Below are 19636 nucleotides of genomic sequence, written 5' to 3'. Positions count from 1 at the left end.
AGGTATGACCTAAATCAAATCCTTTAATGATTATACAGTGGAAGTGACAAATAGATTGAAGGGATTAGATCTGATAGACAGAGTGCCTGAAGAACTATGGATGGAGGTTCATGATATTGTACAGGAGGCAGTGATCAAGACCATCCCCAAGAAAAAGAAATTCAAAAAGACAAAATGGCTGTCTGAGGAGACCTTACAAATAGCTGCTGTTGCTGCTGCTGCTGCTAAGTCACTTCAGTCGTGTCTGACTCTGTGCGACCCCATAGATGGCAGCACACCAGGCTCCCCCGTCCCTGGGATTCTCCAGGCAAGAGCACTGGAGTGGGTTGCCATTTCCTTCCCCAATGCATGAAAGTGAAAAGTGAAAGTGAAGTCACTCAGTCATGTCCGACTCTTCACGACCCCATAGACTGCAGCCTTCCAGGCTCCTCAGTCCATGGGATTTTCCAGGCAAGAGTACTGGAGTGGGGTGCCATCGCCTTCTCTGCACAAATAGCTGAATAAAGGAGAGAAGCAAAAGGCAAATGAGAAAAAGAAAGATATACCCATTTGAATGCAGAGTTCCAAAGAATAGCAAGGAGAGATAAGAAAGTCTTCTTCAGTGATCAATGCAAAGAAATAGAGGAAAACAATAGAATGGAAAAGACTAGAGATATCTTCAAGAAAATGAGAGACACCAAGGGAACATTTCATGCAAAGATGGGCACAATAAAGGACAGAAGTGGTATGGACCTAACAGAAGCAGAAGATATTAAGAAGAGGTGGCAAGAATACACAGAAAAACTATACAAAAAAGATCTTCATGACCCAGATAACCATGATTGTGTGATCACTCACCTATAGCCAGACATCCTGGAATGCAAAGCCAAGTGGGCCTTAGGAAGCATCACTACAAACAAAGCTACTAGAGGTGATGGAATTCCAGTTGAGCTCTTTCAAATCCTAAAAGATGATGCTGTGAAAGTGCTGCACTCAATATGCCAGCAAATTTGGAAAACTCGGCAGTGGCCACAAGACTGGAAAAGGTCAGATTTCATTCCAATCCCAAAGAAAGGCAATGCCAAAGAATATTCAAACTACCACACAATTGCACTCATCTCACACACTAGCAAAGTAATGCTCAAAATTCTTCAAGCCAGGCTTCAACAGTACGTGAACCATGAACTTCCAGATGTTCAAGCTGGATTTACACAAGGCAGAGGAACCAGAGATCAAATTGCCAACATCCACTGGATCATCAAAAAAGCAAGAGACTATCAGAAAAACATCTACTTCTGCTTTATTGACTATACCAAAGCCTTTGACTGTGTGGATAACAACAAACTGGAAAGTTCTTCAAGAGATGAGACTACCAGACCACCTGATCTGCCTCCTAAGAAATCTGTATGCAGGTCAAGAAGTAACAGTTAGAACTGGACATGGAACAACAGACTGATTCCAAATCAGGAAAGAAGTATGTCAAGGCTGTATATTGTCACCCTGCTTATTTAACTTACATGCAGAGTACATCATGAGAAACGCTGGACTGGATGAAGCACAAGCTGGAATCAAGATTGCCTGGAGAAATATCAATAACCTCAGATATGCAGATGACACCACTCTTATGGCAGAAAGTGAAGAAGAACTCTTGAAGAAGCCTCTTGATGAAAGTGAAAGAGGAGAGTGAAAAAGTTGGCTTAAAGCTCAACATTCAGAAAACTAAGAATATGGCATTTGGTCCCATCACTTCATGGCAGATAGATGAGGAAACAATAGAAACAGTGACAGACTTAATTTGGGGGGGCTCCAAAATTACCGCAGATGGTGACTGCAGCCATGAAATTAAAAGATGCTTGCTCCTTGGAAGAAAAGCTATGACCAACCTAGAAAGCATATTAAAAAGCAGAGACATTACTTTACCAACAAAAGTCCGTCTGGTCAAAACTATGGTTTTTCCAGTAGTCTTGTATGGATGTGAGAGTTGGCCTATAATGAAAGCTGAGTGCCAAAGATTTGATGCTTTTGATCTATGGTGTTGGAGAAGACTCTTGAGAGTCCCTTGGACTGCAAGGAGATCCAACCAGTCCATCCTAAAGGAGATCAATCCTGAATATTCATGGGAAGGACTGATGCTGAAGCTTAAACTCCAGTACTTTGGCCACCTGATGCGAAGAATTGACTCATTGGAAAAGACCCTGATGCTGGGAAAGATTGAAGGCAGGAAGAGAAGGGGACGACAGAGGATGAGATGGTTGGATGGCATCACTGAATCTATGGACATGAGTTTGAGTAAGCTCCGAAAGTTGGTGATGGACAGGGAAGCCTGGCATACTGCAGTCCATGGGGTTGCAAAGAGTCGGACACAAGTGACCAGCTGAACTGAACTGAACTGAACCCAGGTATGTTCTTCAATCCCACCTCAGACCAGTTCTTCAGGAAGCCCTTAGCAATTCCTCAGTTGGGGGTTGTCATCTCTATTCTGTCTGTTCTTAATGTGGTTCTTGTTTTGAAGATACTGGGCTCTTCTTCCCCAAACCAATCCCTCATTTGATAGTTATTTTGATCTACAGGCTAATTTATTGCATTCCTTAAGGAAACTGGAATGAAGTGTTTGGAAAAGTACAAAATTCTCTGGAATGTAAAGAGTTGTCATCCATTTTTTTAGCCCCTTCAAGAATTTTTTTAAAGATATGACTATACCTATATTTATTCAGCAAAGGTTTGCTAGCATTACACTGTTATTTCCTGTGGCTATCACATACTGGATAAACATTTTGTTTTTCCCTGTCTCTTGAAAAGCAGAGCGAAGACAGCAGATTCCTAATAAGCTGAATTCTGTTCCTCAGCCCCACAAAAGACAACACAATAGCTTATTTTCCAAATGGAAAGACAGTCTCTCCAGTTTGGAATGACAATTTAATGTGAAATTGTTTTTAAGTAATTATTTATGCCCTTTTATACTGAAAAGTATTTACCAGTTTTATTCTAATCATGCCTTTCTTCCCAGAGGCATAGGCATGCATACATGAAAATATAGTTGAAAAGAGGAATAGAAATGTAATTAAGTTTTGTAAATAGATGGCCAGGACATCCCACTGCTGCCTTAATGGTCTTATGTGCTCAGTCGCTATGCCCTGTCTGGCTCTGTGACTCCATGGACTCCAGGCTCCTCTGTCCATGGGATTTTTCAGGCAAGAATACTGGAGTGGGTTGCCATTACCTCCTCCAGATGATCTTCCCGACTCAGAGATGGAATCCTCATCTCCTGCATTGGCAGGCAGATTCTTTGCCACTGAGCTACCTGGAAAGCCCTAATGGTCATAAAAGCTGTTCTAAAAATCACTCATGATAGTGATTATAGTGTACTCAATTTAATGCCACCACTTTTGAAAAATTAATCAAGTTGATGAATGTAACCCTGGCAACCTAGAAGTATGATTCGTTTTTATGGCCATCAATCTATGTCTTAAGATACTGTCTAAGGTCAGCTTTCCTGGCAGTGATGACTTAGTACTATTTCATGTTCCAATCCATCGCCTTTCTCCAGGAATTTAATGTTCCAGTACCTGTAATGTTGCTGTGCTGATATTGCTTTTCTTACAGCTTCTGTGAGTTGAGTATTCAAAACCAAAAATTGCTTATGACCTGCCTTTGGCTAGACAGCCACTGCTAGGGGGAAAAAGATATGGTACCTATTGCTAATTATCACTACAGTTGTTATTTTTCCCAGAGGAGAAAGTGGATTATTTTCTATTCTTAGGTGGTTGAGGATGCTAAAAACCAAAAGAGAGAGATGTTTTAAAGTTGAAGCAGACACTTTCTCTAGTACCATTGCATTTGAATACCTAAAACATAAACTAACACCCTATTTTCTTTCTCTTGGGTTTCACTGGTGTCTGAGTAAGTGAATATGCTGTGCTGTTTTCCTGGACATTCAGAATCAAGCAGGCTTACCTACCCCATCCCATCATGTCTGAACTATAAACTATATGAGCATCACTTTTGTTCATTTCCTTCCACCCCTGGCTGCATAGGGCATCAATAGCCAATTCTAGCAATGCATCTCCTCAGACAATGCATTGTAATAGCTCTCCCTCTTTTTCAAATTCCGTTTCATTTCTCATGTTCTGTTGAAAACCCCCAAAAAATTCATTCCACACTGTCATCCTTTGTCCTAACCAGAACAACTCGATCGTGTCGAAGAAGGCATGAACCATATCAACCAAGACATGAAGGAGGCTGAGAAAAATTTAAAAGATTTAGGGAAATGCTGTGGCCTTTTCATATGTCCTTGTAACAAGTAGGTACTGGGTACCAGCTCTAATCTGTGGCGTCCAGTTTTCTTTCTTTCTTTTTTTTTTTTTAATGTCAAAGTGAATGTCTGAAGTTTTGTCTTTTTTTTCTTTGTCCTTTTCCATCTGCTTCATTCTGTGGGGATAAAATACTTGTGTTTAATCAGAACAACTGGAACGCATTGAGGAAGGGATGGACCAAATCAATAAGGACATGAAAGAAGCAGAAAAGAATTTGACGGATCTAGGAAAATTCTGCGGGCTTTGTGTGTGTCCCTGTAACAAGTAGGTGCTGCCTGCCTGCCTGAAGCTTTGGTTTCCCAAGGCCCATCTCCAAGCCTTGACAAGCTCATTCCTGCTGGGTGCAAAGGCAGGATGAGTATGTGGCATGCAGAACAGATCAATACCGTCTCTAATGCATTCATCTCACAGCATAGATGATATTAGTGGGAGTTAACTGTTGATGCATTAAAAATCAGGCATACTACAGTGAAAGCTTCACTGTCAGCAACTTTTATTGATGAACGTTTCAACATTTTCCAGAAAGTGTACCTCAAGACAGAGACTAACCTCAAGAAAGAGGCACCACCCAGGGAATTTTGTGTTCTCTAAATCCCCAAAACCAAAATTGCAAATTTAGAAAAGACTGGGGGTAAGTTTGGAAGTTGAGATACACATATGATATGTATCAAGGTTTGAATTTTCAGAAGCAAAAGTAGCAGGTAATTTGGCCCAAACAAGCATTCCATAAATTAGAGAGTAAGACAGAGATTCACCCTTTCAACTGCCCACCAGGTGCCAAATCTGGTCAGCGGTTAGACCATAGATGCTGCAGCTGCACCCAATGCAGAGGCAATGAGTCCTTCAGCAAGAAGTGCTCACACCTTAGCCAAATTGGACCATCCCTCTCCAATTCTTCCTTTTGGAAGATCTCCCGTACACTGGCCGAAATGTTGAAATGTGTAGATTTTGCATGCACGACATCACAAAACATTCAACTGTTAAGGTTCTGCAACGCTTTTTTGGAATGTAGCAGAAATGTGACATGTGGTTATAAAGGTTTGCAACAGAAGGAACCTGAAAATAAGTGTTCTGGAAGGTAGTCTTATTTGACTAGCAGTGAAAAAAAAAAAATGCATGAGCAGGTTGTCCAACATGCATTTGGAAAATTAAACCCGTTACCTGATCCCCCTCACCCCTCCTACTTCCCTTTGAACAGAAGCCTTTTTCTAAAAGCTCTCCTGATCCTAGCTTTTAGAATAGAAATCGATGTCATTTCTAGCTGATTATATGACCATTCACATCCTTTAAACTTTGAGGCTGATTTAAAATATCCCACTTCCTGTTTAGGAGGGGAGGGGCTCAATTTACAAATAAATTTAAGTTTTTTTTTTTTTTTTAAGAATGATCTACAGTAAAACCTGATTAACTGGAATCTAGCTAACTGGAACCTTCAAGTATATTTCTATTTTTGTTCCTTTCAACTTTTAGCAAAAAGAGGCAAATAAACCAAGGGGAAAATCCCGTCAGGGACTTAACAGCGTTTCTCTTAGATGTCAGTCTAGGCAGTTTGCCTTCTCTCACTCAGTCTTCATTCTGTAAGTTCCGCATCCAAGCAGACCAAGCAATGAAAGCTGAGCTGCAGAGGAAAGGCCATCAGACATATCAGGAGAAACCAAAACCAAGGAATGCTTTGATCATGTTCCCTGCCCTAAGACTCTAAAACAGGAAAGTGGCTCAAGAATCTAACTAAATTTACCTCCATGGCCCACTGTGTTAAAAAAAAAAGTCCTATAATTCACCAAAATAGCATTCCAGTTAGTCAAGATTTAACTGTTCGTCATTTTCAGTGGCCACTTGCCCCCAGGTGAGATGTCTACCTATTTTGTGATGAATTTCATAGATACATTTTCCCCACCCACCAACTGTGTGTGGACAAAGGGTGGAGGCAGGTCCCCCTCCCTCCCTGTGACAGATTCTAATGCTCATATAAAATCATGACCCCTGGGAATTCCATGTACCAGTTGGCACTAATTCCTTATTACACAAGAGACCCTAACTGAGCTTCAAAGCTTGACTGAAGTGTTCTCTATTGTGTGTAAATAATGCTTTTAAAAACCATGTGTCACAGCGCAGTGGCTGGTGGCGCCCTGCACTCTCTGAGGGCTTCGCCCTGTCTCGGCATGTTTCAAGGGACTGTGGTAGATGTCCCGCAGTTATGTGAGTCTATGTGCAGCATTGTGGGTGCAGTGATTCGCCTTCGTTCAGAAACGCAAACTTTCCCACTCCCTTGACTGCCAAAGATGGTACACCAGACATTTTACATAGCAGAAAGCATCACAAGGTCCATATAACTTCTGTTATGTGAGGAGGGAGGGGATGGGGATTTGGAAAATAACAAAAACAAAGCCATACTCTAAACTCTATTAAATTCATTTTTGGATCCTGTCCCACTAAGTGTCCCTGGCTCTTTAGAGCAGTGAATTCTGACTGCTTGAAGGCTGTGGCATTATACATTAGATGTGGGAGTTGCTGAAATTTCATTTGTAAAATTTCCCAATTTGTCTCCAGGGTTTCTTGGTCCCTAATCTGCAAATATCAGTCTTAGTGCTAGTTTTGATAGATGGCTATGGTCCTCCAGTAAAAGAATGGAAAAAAAGGTTAAATTCTGGTGCCGTATAATAGAAAATAGGAAATGTGAAAACGGGACCAAAAGAAGTTCTGTTCTTGGACTAAAAAGCGTGTGGTTTCTACTATGCAAAGAACACAAAACATCTTTGATTGCTCAGTTACAACACACCCACGAAAATATGCTGCACATGTGTCTATTGGGCACAATAGGTATGCCTGGATTTTAAGTCTCTCTCCAAGGCAGCTCAGTGAAATATGGCCCACAGAGACCACACCAGTTCCAGACCACTTTCCCCTACCACATCCCAGGATAGTTTGAAGTAGGCGGCTGTAACCACTCCCATCCTGCCCCTCAGTCCAACAAAGAAGCTATTGAACCTGCGTTTCAAATCCTCATGAAGGCTATTACTGTCCTGCTAGTGCCTTTTTTGAGAATGGTCAACTTCTGGAATAGTTTGGCTTAAATGAGAATGCTTCACTTTCTACTCATGCCTGTAGCTGGTGCATGAAGAAGATGTAGAGGGATTTCCCTTTTTGGTGCTAGATGGCTTGTTCTCTCTTCTATTTTCCTGCATTCATTTCACTATGCCTCTTTTACTTTTTGTCTCTGTGGACAAAGGTTTGTACATCGACTCTGGATGTATGGTGACTGTTTGGAAGTACCGATATATTATCTAATTCAAATCATTCTAGAGGCAACTCAAAGACCGTCACCCTTGGCCAACCACCAATCCTTTACGTTCTCCATGCAGAGTGAGAAGGCCTGGTTCTGCACATGCATTGGGGGAAAACAATTAAAATGGGAATCTTTGCATGATGGTGTGTAAAAACTTGGTCCAGGATGTTTTTCTTGATGACAGTGTGTTGCTGTGGTGTGATATACACACTCTACTTGGCAGTCTTGTTTTGTGTCTGTCTGCCAGTATGTTTTTTCTGTGTTTTGTGTCTCAAAATATAACCACGCCATTGAAATAGAACTGAATGTCCTCCAACTACGTTAATCCTTGTCTTAAATCCAACTAAACTAACAAAAATGAAATCCTGAGTAGCTGAGGCTTGGTGATGGCCAACTGTTTGGGTCTGGATTATGATATATCGGTATTCTCTAATGCCTCGAATTAAAACTCATTCGCTTGGTTCGGTTCTGAGCTTGAAGAGGTAATGACTGTTGTGAGCTTGATGCGCCGCCCCTTTTGCTTGTCACTCACCCTCTTTTTTGCATAGGCTTAAATCAAGTGATGCTTACAAAAAAGCCTGGGGCAATAATCAGGATGGAGTTGTGGCCAGCCAGCCTGCTCGCGTGGTTGACGAACGGGAGCAGATGGCCATCAGTGGTGGCTTCATCCGCAGGTGAGCCTTGTGCAGCTGGCACTATAGCAGTTGCCTAATTTTGAGTGACAAACTGCTCCAACCTGAGTAGTTCTTAAAACAACACTGGGACGTTCCCCAGCAGTCCAATGGTTAGGACTCGGTGCTTTCACCGTCATGCTCTGGGTTCAACCCCTGCTCAGAGAACTAAGAACTCACAAGTCGAGTGGTGCCGCCAAAAAAAGAAAAAAAAAAAAAAACAACCTTTTTTTTTTTTTTAACTTCTGAATCTCTATGTTGACTGAGCAGGTCTTCCGAGAGTGTCTCCTGGGCTCGCTCATTACATGCAAGTGGGTGCAAGATGATCTAAGACAGCAGTGCTTCCTTGTCTGGTGATTGGCTGGGGCCGTGGGTATGAGGTGTCCCTTCTCTATGCGACCTCTCCACAGGAAAGCCCATGGTTCTTGCATGGTGGTGGCAGCATCAAGGGGCAGGCTCCCATGTGCAAGCATTTATCAAGCCTTTGCCTACATTTCACAGGACAAAGCCAGCCACGTGACCACATCCAGCATCAGTGTGGCAGTAAACAAATGTTTCACTCTATGACTTTGATTGGACAGAATTTATGACATTATGTACAGAGATGTTGGCAGGGTCAATAATAAGGAATGGTGAAACATCTATGAACTAGCAATGGCAGGAAGAATCCTAAAGGGACATGAGAATGAGAGTGCAAAGTGTCATCAGAACTCAACAGTAGTTATGGCTGTGGGCAGAGGTTGAGAGGCATGAGCTTAATCCATACCGACTGAATCAGAATCAGAATCTCTAGAAGTGAGATCCAGGTGTCAGTAGTTTTTAGAGACCCTCAGATTTTAATATGAAAAGAAGACTGAGAACTACAGAACCAGAAGTAAGTTGTAGCTGCTGACGATCACTTATGTAAACTTCTTTTCTACATGTAAAACCTGGGAAGTTCCCCTTTAACTTTATCTGACCTAGATTGCTTTAAAAACCCTACAGGAGCAGTCTACATTGGGATTTACCATGAGGGATGGGTTTTAACCCTTGTGAGCAAATTTTAGCCCGTTGCCATCTGTAGTGGAAAAACTCAGACATTCTGAAATAAGTATCTACCATTTACAATAAAGAGTTAGTGCTGTATGTGCCCTTGTCCATCAGCTGGGTCAAAAGCAGGTGCCAAGAATGAGAGAGAGTGCAAAAGGTTTATTAGAGAGTAACATTGAAGAGGGAAAGGGGAGAAGTAAGACTGGGAAAGAGCTGTCGCACCATCAGGCAGAGGTGGCAAACAATCTACCAACTCATTGGTAGCTCCACAGCAAAGTTGCTCATTGGAGGAATTCCATGGTAGGTAGAAATGACTAAGTCTTTGTAAAAAGTCTTGCTTTGTCATTGGCTGGGGCCACCTTGAGAAGAACATGACCTCAGCTCAAAATCAGACCTAAAGGAATGAGCTATGAGAAGCTGTCAGCTGACCACACTCCTTACAACTGGGCGATAAGTTCTTTCTTTCTTTTTTAAAAAAAGGGTTCTTTCTCAAAGACAGTTTGAGCACTGCATGGATCCATACAGTGCAGGGTGTGAACTGTGGCTATATAGTAACTATTAATAAAAATGATATGTAAATAAATTGCAATTAAAAGTTTTTTTAAGGAAAAAATAGTGCCTTCTTAACTTTCAAGCTGAATTATGAAAAAAATGGGAACGCCCTTTGGGTAAAGCATTTTGAGAGCCAATTCCTTCCTCCTTACTTAGGCTGAAACAATGTTTTATCACAGTTTTCTTCCTTGAAATCACCTATTCACAATGTCACTAAAAACCACATAGCACTGAAACCTGAGCAAGTAAAAATCATCTTGAAAAAGTAGTTCCCTTTGGAGTTTTTGGGAGCAAATAGGATTAAGAGGCAGACTGTTATTCTCATTATTCTTCCCATTAATGTTGGTCCCAAATGGAGAAGTAGATGAGTGGAGAAATTCTCTGACTTTGTACAGTAGTTTTTCTTTCCTTATAAATTTGAGTCTTGGAGATTTTGATTGACATTTCAGAAAGAAAAATACAGTTTCTAACTGGTTCCACCTTCATTCTCTGACCTGGAATCCTCCCAACTAAAATGATTTTAGCCTTAAAACATGAAAATTGGGATAACCATAAAGGGAGGAAATGATGTGTTGGTAGAATTGAAAGAAGTAGATATATTAATCTGCTTAATATGCCTTCTTTAAAAGTATAAATTTAAGTGTTCAATAATGCATTTACAAATTATTTTCCTATCTACAAATGCTAAACTGTTCTCATATTGAACAGAGATTTAAAAAGGATCGGATTGATACCTGGAAATCAATAGATTTTCCCTAAGCTTTGGGTCCTGGGCATTTGAGTTTTTCTTATGTTCTAAAACCTCTTGTTTGATGCCCAGGGTAACAAATGATGCCCGAGAAAATGAAATGGATGAAAACCTGGAGCAGGTGAGCGGCATCATTGGAAACCTCCGTCATATGGCCCTGGATATGGGCAATGAGATTGATACACAGAACCGCCAGATCGACAGGATCATGGAGAAGGTGAGCATGGGGCAGTCAGCAGGTTTCTGTTGCTTATCACCTTCTCTGAAATAACCACCGAGGAAGCAGGAAGGACATAACAAGACCCGCACACCGTGACTTTGGATTCAGGCCCTGGTAGATAGACATCTTTCCCTTAATTTTCCAAGACAGAAATACAGCGACAGATAAGTAAATAATAGGGTAGAATTTAATCTAGGAGATACTCCTCAAGGCCACCTTTACTACCGGCATTTGCTAGGCATCAAAGGACATATTAAGATGAGAAAGACACCATCTCCACTGCCAAGAAACTCACAGCCTATGGGAGGCAGTGAGAATCCAGATGAAAATATAATTTGTCAAGAAAGTTGGACATCAAATGCTGAGTCAGGTTAGATGGGGAAAGATTTCAAGGGTCAGAGGATGGGAAAATCTCACCCCAAAAGTTGAATTTGAATTGAGTCTTGAAGGTTGGTTAGGAGCTTGTCAGAGATGATGTAGGGATAGAATCAGGAAATGGAAGGAAGAACAGTTATTTTAGGTTAGCCAGAAGTTGAATACGAGATTTGATTTTATAAGTGCGGAAGCTTAAATGATAGTTCAAAAAGGTCCAGGTTCCATTTCCAGTTCAAGAGTGCACACATCCAGATCTCAAAGTAGGGAACATATTCTAATGAAATTGAGTTCATATAAGGATACCAGATGTCACACTAAGACTGAGCCCCCTAGTTTCAGAAAGAGTAGAGCCATTAGTATACTGTATTTGTCTTTTTCTTTCTGGCTTACTTCACTCTGTATAATGGGCTCCAGTTTCATCCATCTCAATAGAACTGATTCTAATGTATTCTTTTTAATGGCTGAGTAATATTCCATTGTGTATATGTACCACAGCTTCCTTGTCCATTCATCTGCTGATGAACATCTAGGTTGCATATATATGGAATTTGAAAGATGGTAACGATAAACCTATATGCAAGATAGAAAAGGAGACACAGATGCATAGAACAGTCTTATGGACTCTGTGGGAGAAGGTGAGGGTGGGACGATCTGAGAGAATAGCACTGAAATATGTACATTATCATATGTGAAACAGAACGCCAGTCCAGGTTCAATGCACGAGACAAGTTCTCAGGGCTGGTGCAATGGGATGACCCAGAGGGATGGGATGGGGAGGGAGGTGGGAGGGGGGTTCAGGATGGGGAACACATGTAAACCCATGGCTGATTCATGTCAATGTATGGCAAAAACCACTACAATATTGTAAAGTAATTAGCCTCCAACTAAAATAATTAAATTAACCAAAAAAAAAAAAAAAAGAGAAAGAGTAGAGCTAGTCAAATGGAAAAAGATAGGGTTGGGGGCTTCAGATTAGGAAGGAACAGAAAGAAGCACTGGAAAGCTTTTATAAAAAGATTTGGGGCGCCCACACCTGATATTCTACACTATGCAAATCTGATACAGTCTCTATGTCTTTGTATTCCATCCCCTCCCTAATCAGTAGACTCCTAAATATTACTTATAATCTCTTAAGATATCCAAATGCCAACAGGGAGAAATAGAAAAATTATGAGTTTAATGGTAATTGTGCATCTATAATCAATTCTACTCAGCTAATCTTATATTATGTGAGTTTATTCCTTGGAAGATATTGAAGTTTTGAGCCTGAAACCCTGAGTTTCTTTTCAACAACTCATTCCACTTTGGTTGGGGGTAGGACAGTTTTTGTGCCCTCTTGAATCGTAAGACTAAATACTCTGTTTCTTGGTATCTGAGTATCCTCCACTGACGTAAGAAAGGAATGAGTAGACATAAATGGAACACTTTGCCCTATTGTGTTCTATGCACTTTATAAAGATATTTGATGGCATAATATTTTGCCTAATCAATATTGAGCTACACAAATGTCAGTGTAGTTGACAAAATACCTGTGCTTCACCTACTTCACAAGTCATGATATGCTTATTGTTGTTAAGAGCCTTTGATGTGCTAAAGCTTTTAAGCTGTGTAAATCAATAGATTTTTAGAACAATACTGAGAGTTTCAAAAAGCACTGGAGCCAACAGAAATGGATCTAACCATTATGGCCCAGAAAAATGAACTAGGAAATCATTGCTGAACCACCTTCCAATAGGAAAATGATTTGGGGGGAAAAAAAAAGAAAAGTAGCCATTTTTTATCAAAGGACCCAATTGACTCACAGATGTAGGGATATAATGTATCTCTAACTCAATTAGAGTCCTAGAAAGAGAACTTCTACTAAGAAAGAGGGTCAAATCTTTATTGACAGAGCTGGGCTTTAAGCAAGCAGTTTTCCTGGAAAGGCAGGTGACATCTTAATCTACCACTTCACAATTCTAGGTCTGTTCTTTAGAGGAAAAGTTTTCATTCTGGGCCTAGTTTACTACAACAGCCAAGACTTGTGCAGCTATAGGGTTTTATCAAAAGTCAGGCAAACGGATAGGAAATAGCCATTATAGTTTATCTAATCCTTGGATGCTGAATTGCTTAAGAAGTGGGACAGGGGTCTAGTTGACTTCAAATAACTAGCCTTTTTTTTTTCTCAAAACAACAATGTGGATATGATTGAGATAAAGCCCATTTCAATTCAGTGTTGCCCCAAATGATACATGTTACATGATTATTAGTAGACTTCTACCTTCTTTTCCAAGTTCTTACTTCTGATCATAGAAAACGGTGTGCAAAGATCTTTTGCATATCTAGGATTAAAATCATACTGTAGGACTAAAAAGAATCTTCTATTTTTCCCATATTCTCTCATGACCCAAACAACAACCCTCACCCAACCCAACCAATCATGATCCTTTCTCATCACTTCAATTAGTAGTGAAGTTTTGGGAATCCAAAATAATACAGTCTTCAGTACATTCCTAAGGACTGTCAAGAAATTACTTTGTCCTTTTAAAAATCCTGTTTTCTGATTTAGGGTATTTATAAATAGATAATCTTCTAAGGTTGAGATTGTATGACTCTTTTAGAAATCTATTAAAATGGGGCAAGTTTCTGTCAGGTCTTTACGGGAACTGTTGCTAAGGAAACAATAATGTTCAAACTTGGATTTAAAATTGTCACTGCAAGATGCAATGCACATGTTAAAATACAGTAAAGTTGAAGACTGAGCATTGCTCATATTCTCCCATCAGTGTGGAAGCATGGCATTTGAAAACTAAGATCTTTGGTTCGAGCAAGTCTTTCCTGCTCACCAGCTTCATGACCTGATTCCTCATCTGATTCTGGAGCGGGTTGTTATTTCCTTCTCCAGGGGAAAGATAATAAGAAAACAGTTCAAATCTGGGATCAGAACAGGCTGTCATGTAAGATAGAGATATCCTCTTCTGGAAGTCTGAGCTGTGCCCTAAAAGCTACTTGCCATGGTCTGGAGTTGAGATTTCCAGAGTGATCTGAAGCATGGGCTAACCAGCCCCTTCTACCTCTCTCGCTGGTTTTTTGGATCAGCATCCTGGTTTTCTCACAAAGGCAAATCATGTAGTGTATCTTGAGTGTATTAGCGAGTTTAGGATTCTCTAAATAGAAATGTGAAAACAGAGATGGGATATATTGCATAAATATGTCCTACAGGATATAAATAGTGTAAACACAGATGCATTCTCCAAATACCAGGAAGACAACTAAAAGAAGATTATCTCAGGATTTTTTTCCTAAAAGCACATATGTTATATAATATAATAAAGATTTGTCTCCTGTGGTGTCAGATATTGTATGGGCTGGAATTTTGATATGCTTCAGAAAGAATTGAGGTGGACATCACAGATGTTCATTGACGATACGTCTATTCTAGCTCCTCCCATATTCTTTGAGGGTATCCAAAGAGTAGCCTCATGCTCTACTTAAGTGGTGCTGGGAAAACTGGTCAATCACTTGTAAAAGAATGAAATTAGAACACTTTCTAACACCATACACAAAAATAAACTCAAAATGGATTAAAGATCTAAACGTAAGACCAGAAACTATAAAACTCCTAGAGGAAAACATAGGCAAAACACTCTCCGACATAAATCACAGCCGGATCCTCCATGACCCACCTCCCAGAATATTGGAAATAAAAGCAAAAATAAACAAATGGGGCCTAATTAAAATTAAAAGCTTTTGCACAACAAAGGAAACTATAAGCAAGGTGAAAAGACAGCCTTCAGAATGGGAGAAAATAATAGCAAACAAAGCAACAGACAAACAATTAATCTCAAAAATATACAAGCAACTCCTGCAGCTGAATTCCAGAAAAATAAACGACCCAATCAAAAAATGGGCCAAAGAACTAAACAGGTATTTCTCCAAAGAAGACATACAGATGACTAGCAAACACATGAAAAGAGGCTCAACATCACTCATTATTAGAGAAATGCAAATCAAAACCACAATGAGGTACCATTTCACACCAGTCAGAATGGCTGCTATCCAAAAGTCTACAAGCAATAAATGCTGGAGAGGGTGTGGAGAAAAGGGAACCCTCTTACACTGTTGGTGGGAATGCAAACTAGTACAGCCACTATGGAGAACATTGTGGAGATTCCTTAAAAAACTGGGAATAGAACTGCCATATGACCCAGCAATCCCACTGCTGGGCATACACACTGAGGAAACCAGAATTGAAAGAGACACGTGTACCCCAATGTTCATCGCAGCACTGTTTACAGTAGCCAGGACATGGAAGCAACCTAGATGTCCATCAGCAGACGAATGGATAAGGAAGCTGTGGTACATATACACAATGGAATATTACTCAGCCATTAAAAAGAATACATTTGAATCATTTCTATTGAGATGGATGAAACTGGAGCCCATTATACAGAGTGAAGTAAGCCAGAAAGAAAAACACCAATACAGTATACTAATGCATATATATGGAATTTAAAAGAAGGTAATGATAACTCTATATGCGAGACAGAATAAGAGACACAGATGCATAGAACAGTCTTATGGACTCTGAGGGAGAAGGTGAGGGTGGGACGTTCTGGGAGAATAGCATTGAAACATGTATATTGTCATATGTGGGGCAGAGCACCATTCCAGGTTCAGTGCATGGGATGGGTGCTCGGGGCTGGGGCAATGGGATGGCCCAGAGGGATGGGATGGGGAGGGATGTGGTAGGGGGGTTTGGGATGGGGAACACGTGTGAACCTATGGCTGATTTGTGTCAATGTGTGGCAGGAACCACTACAGTATTGTAAAGTAATTAGCCCCCAACTAAAATAAATAAATTTATTTAAAAATAAATAAATAAATAAGAAAGAAAGGAATAAAAAAAAAACCTTTTGTACCATCACATGAAGACTCACCAGTGCCTTCATAATGCAAGAAATCCTAGAATGTTTGCCTTCAGAAATACTGTTTTTAAATGTATGTTTTTTCCTTATTTGAGTAGTTCTTAAAGTTAAGTATGGAAAAATAATCAGCATAATCCAATCTTAAGGAACATTTCACATTGATCTGAGCTTCTAATTTTCCTTTGGATCAAAGTGTTATTATTTCTGATAGGATTTGTAGCTAAAGAGGGAATACTAAAGCGTTCAGGAAAACTGGAGAGAAATACCCATTTTCCAAATTACAAACCTAAAGGTCAAAACTATGAGTCTATAGATCAAAATAATCAAGGAGAATTAGTGTTCTGCCTTATCTGTTTTGAAGTCAACTCTTAACTATCCAAACAGATGGTAAGGAGCCATTGCCAGATTATTCAAAGTTATGAACAGTCTAAAAATATTTTTCTTTCACTTGGCAAATTTCTATTTGAATTGTGATAACTCTAGTGTCCTGGGAATTCACAACTAAACTGGATAAAGAAGACACAACTTGGTGGAGATTACAAAGCACCAAGCACAGTTGTTGATGTAAAATCAGTAATCACTGAATAAGTACTGGTTGATATAAAAATAGTCCAGTTTCCCTACACTGCCCCTCAGTTTCCTTCCCCTCTTCCCAGGCTGGAGAGAGACAAACAACATTACCAACCACAATAGAGCAAAAACAACAGCCAAAAAGGAATTTTTGTCTTCTCTTCTACTTGCTGACTCATATGTATTTCTTCAGTAATGTTAGGAATAGTTCATTTTCTGGAGTTTAAAAGTATATCCAGGTAGTAGCCCTGGGTTTCATGATGCATGTAGAGCAAAACAGAACTCAAGCAGTGATGCAGTCAGTCAAAATACAAAATGATAGTAAGTGTGTATCTGTTAAAACAAGCCAGTTATCAAGCTCACAGGGCTAAGTCTTCAGAAATGGGACTAAAATATATTAAATATTGCAAAAGCAAATCACGTTTTCACCCAACAGCAGTAATTGTAAGATAGGATCTATTGAGCACTTCATTTTTGCAAAACATTATTCTAAGACCATATGTGTAGCAACTCATTTCATCCTCATAGCAAACCTAAGTAGTAAGATGACTAACAGTGATTATAGTGTGGACTCTGACTCCAGGCCTTCTGACTCTGGTTTCCCCATTTATTAGTGCTGTGACATTAGACCAATTGCCTAAACCCTCTCTGCTTAGTTTCCTCAGTTGGAAAAAGGAGCTAATTACAATATATACCTCAGTGTTGATATCAGTCTTGATGTTGTCAAAGCTGAATGAATGGAATATAGTAGTGGGGCTGTGCTCGTCAGCAGTGTCTTTTACTGCCCCCAGCTTACAGTTGAGAAAGCTGAGATCCCAAAGTGACACTGCTAGTAACTGTACAAATAGCAGGAATTCAACTCAATTTAAAAGATGTGAATGTCTGCCATAGAAGTCATTGGGTCATTCCAGAAGAGAAAGATAAATGATATGTCTCTGTCCTCCAAAGAACACTTTGTGGTAGGGAAAACAGTCATGAGGACTAAGATCAGACTTGTATGATCATGCTCAAGTCCAGCCAATGGTTCTGAGAACACAAAAGAAAGGATGGTTCATTCTGATGAAAAGGAAAGTTTCAAGATGCCTTCACCCAATAGGAGGCATTTGAACTGGACCCTGAAGGAGTCCAATAGAATTTTAATGGGTAAACTGAGTTCTGTTTTTCTTCCCCCTTTTTCCAGGCTGATTCCAACAAAACTAGAATTGATGAGGCCAACCAACGTGCAACAAAGATGCTGGGGAGTGGTTAAATGGCCTATCTGTGTCTTCTTCCAAATGCTATTGGCAAGATAGCACCTTCATGCTTTTCTCATGGTATTACCTAGTAGGTCTGCACACATGCACACATCAACCCACCCCCATTGTGAATGTTGTCTTGTGTCGTCTATCAGCCCAACGATACTATGTGTCTTCTGTTTTTTCTGGGTCTCTTTCTTTCTAAAGGCTATATATAGTGGTCATTTGGTGGCTCTAACCCTTTACGTAAGATGTCTTGGGTTTCATTTTACCTTTTCTCTTTTCAGTGGTGTTTGCTGAATGACAACAATTTAGGAATGCTCAATGTGCTGTTGATTCTTTCAATACACAGTATTGTTCTTGTAAAACTGTGACATTCCACAGAGCTACTGCCACGGTCCTTTCTTTGGGTGTCAGGCTTTGAAACTTAAAATTTGCTGTCTTTGGTTCCTCATGGCTGTCATCTGTCTTTATGATTTCATGATTAGACAACGTGGAATTACATAACAGACATTGCACTCAAAGTGATGTGATTTATGCATTTATGCATGAGAACTAAATAGATTTTTAGATTCCTACTTAAACAAAATCTTTCCATGACAGTAGCATACTGATGAGAAAACACACATACAACAACAGCAACAACAGCAGAACAACAACAAAGCATGCTCAGTATTGAGACACTGTCAAGATTAAGTTATACCAGCAAAACTGCAGTAGTGTCACTTTCTTTCTGTCAATATTTAAACTTACCAATCATAATCATCTATTTTTAAAAAAAATAATTTTAAAAAAAGATGGATTTGACATACTCACCATTTAATTATTTCCAGCAAAATATTCGTTTGACTGAAATTATGTCCAATGGATGTAATATAGAGTTTGTTTGCTGCTTTTGAAGACTGTGTTTTGGAGAAAGCAACCTTGCTGTGAAACAGTGTGGAGATGTAAATTTTATAAGGCTGACTCTTATTAATCACTATTTCCCCTGTGGTTTGTTATCAGTACAATTCTCTGTTGCTTAATCTAGAGCTATGCACACCAAATTGCTGAGATATTTAGTAGCTGATAAAGAAACCTTTAAAAAAATAATGTAAATGAATGAAATATAGATAAACTATGAGATAAATATCATTACAGCATGTAATATTAAATTCCTCCTGTCTCCTGTCAGTTTGTGATGTGATTGACATTTTGTAGCTAGTTTAAAATTATTAAAAATTATAGACCCCAGATGTCTGCTTTAATTTCTTCATGGACCCTCTCTGAGTTTGTACTCACATAAGAAGAAGAAATCTGGTTACAGTCCCATCACTCCTAAGAAGTCAGTTCTGCATGCTAAGGACACCATATGGGAAAAGCAAAGGTGTCCCTTCTACACATGATCCAATGGCAATTGAAACGTGGCTTGATTTTTATAATCTGTTTCATAAATTCTATGTATAGATTCAGTGTTGGCCATGCGGGGAATGTAGTTCAACAAGAAGGCACAGGAAAAAAAAAATCCATAGAAAAAATCTGTGGTACTCAGACTTGGCTGTACATGGATTGAAGTATGTTAGGTGTCAATCAACTCTCATCTTCCTTCTCTCCAGTATCACCCCACCAAACTGAGCCCGCCACGACCACCACTGCTGCCTCCACTTTATTTAACAGCTTTATTGACATATCATAAAATTCACCCATTTAAAATGTATAATCCATTGTGAAAGTGAAAGTGCTAGTTTCTCAGTCATGTCCAACTCTTTGCC

General features: G+C 39.7%; 1 protein-coding gene across 2 annotated transcripts in view; it reads left to right on the top strand.

The window, feature by feature from the left end:
* SNAP25 (synaptosome associated protein 25) overlaps nt 1-19118 on the top strand; it is an 85014-nt gene extending 65896 nt beyond the window's left edge. The window contains exons 5-8 of one of the 2 annotated variants that reach the window (XM_081559113.1): nt 4439-4556; nt 8127-8252; nt 10651-10795; nt 17831-19118. In XM_081559113.1, the coding sequence (XP_081415239.1) occupies nt 4439-4556; nt 8127-8252; nt 10651-10795; nt 17831-17899 (458 nt within the window). In that variant the 3' untranslated portion in view covers nt 17900-19118. Of the gene's footprint in view, nt 1-4161; nt 4280-4438; nt 4557-8126; nt 8253-10650; nt 10796-17830 lie in introns of both variants that reach the window. The other variant, XM_081559114.1, reaches the window with a different exon arrangement.
* Nucleotides 19119-19636: the final 518 nt, after the last annotated feature.

This window comes from Giraffa tippelskirchi, chromosome 13 (assembly GCF_054371585.1).
Source record: "Giraffa tippelskirchi isolate mGirTip1 chromosome 13, T2T-mGirTip1v1.2.pri, whole genome shotgun sequence".
Taxonomy (NCBI): Eukaryota; Metazoa; Chordata; class Mammalia; order Artiodactyla; family Giraffidae; genus Giraffa; species Giraffa tippelskirchi.
The sequence above is the reverse complement of the archived record's forward strand: the minus strand, read 5'-3'. Positions and strand labels throughout refer to the sequence as shown.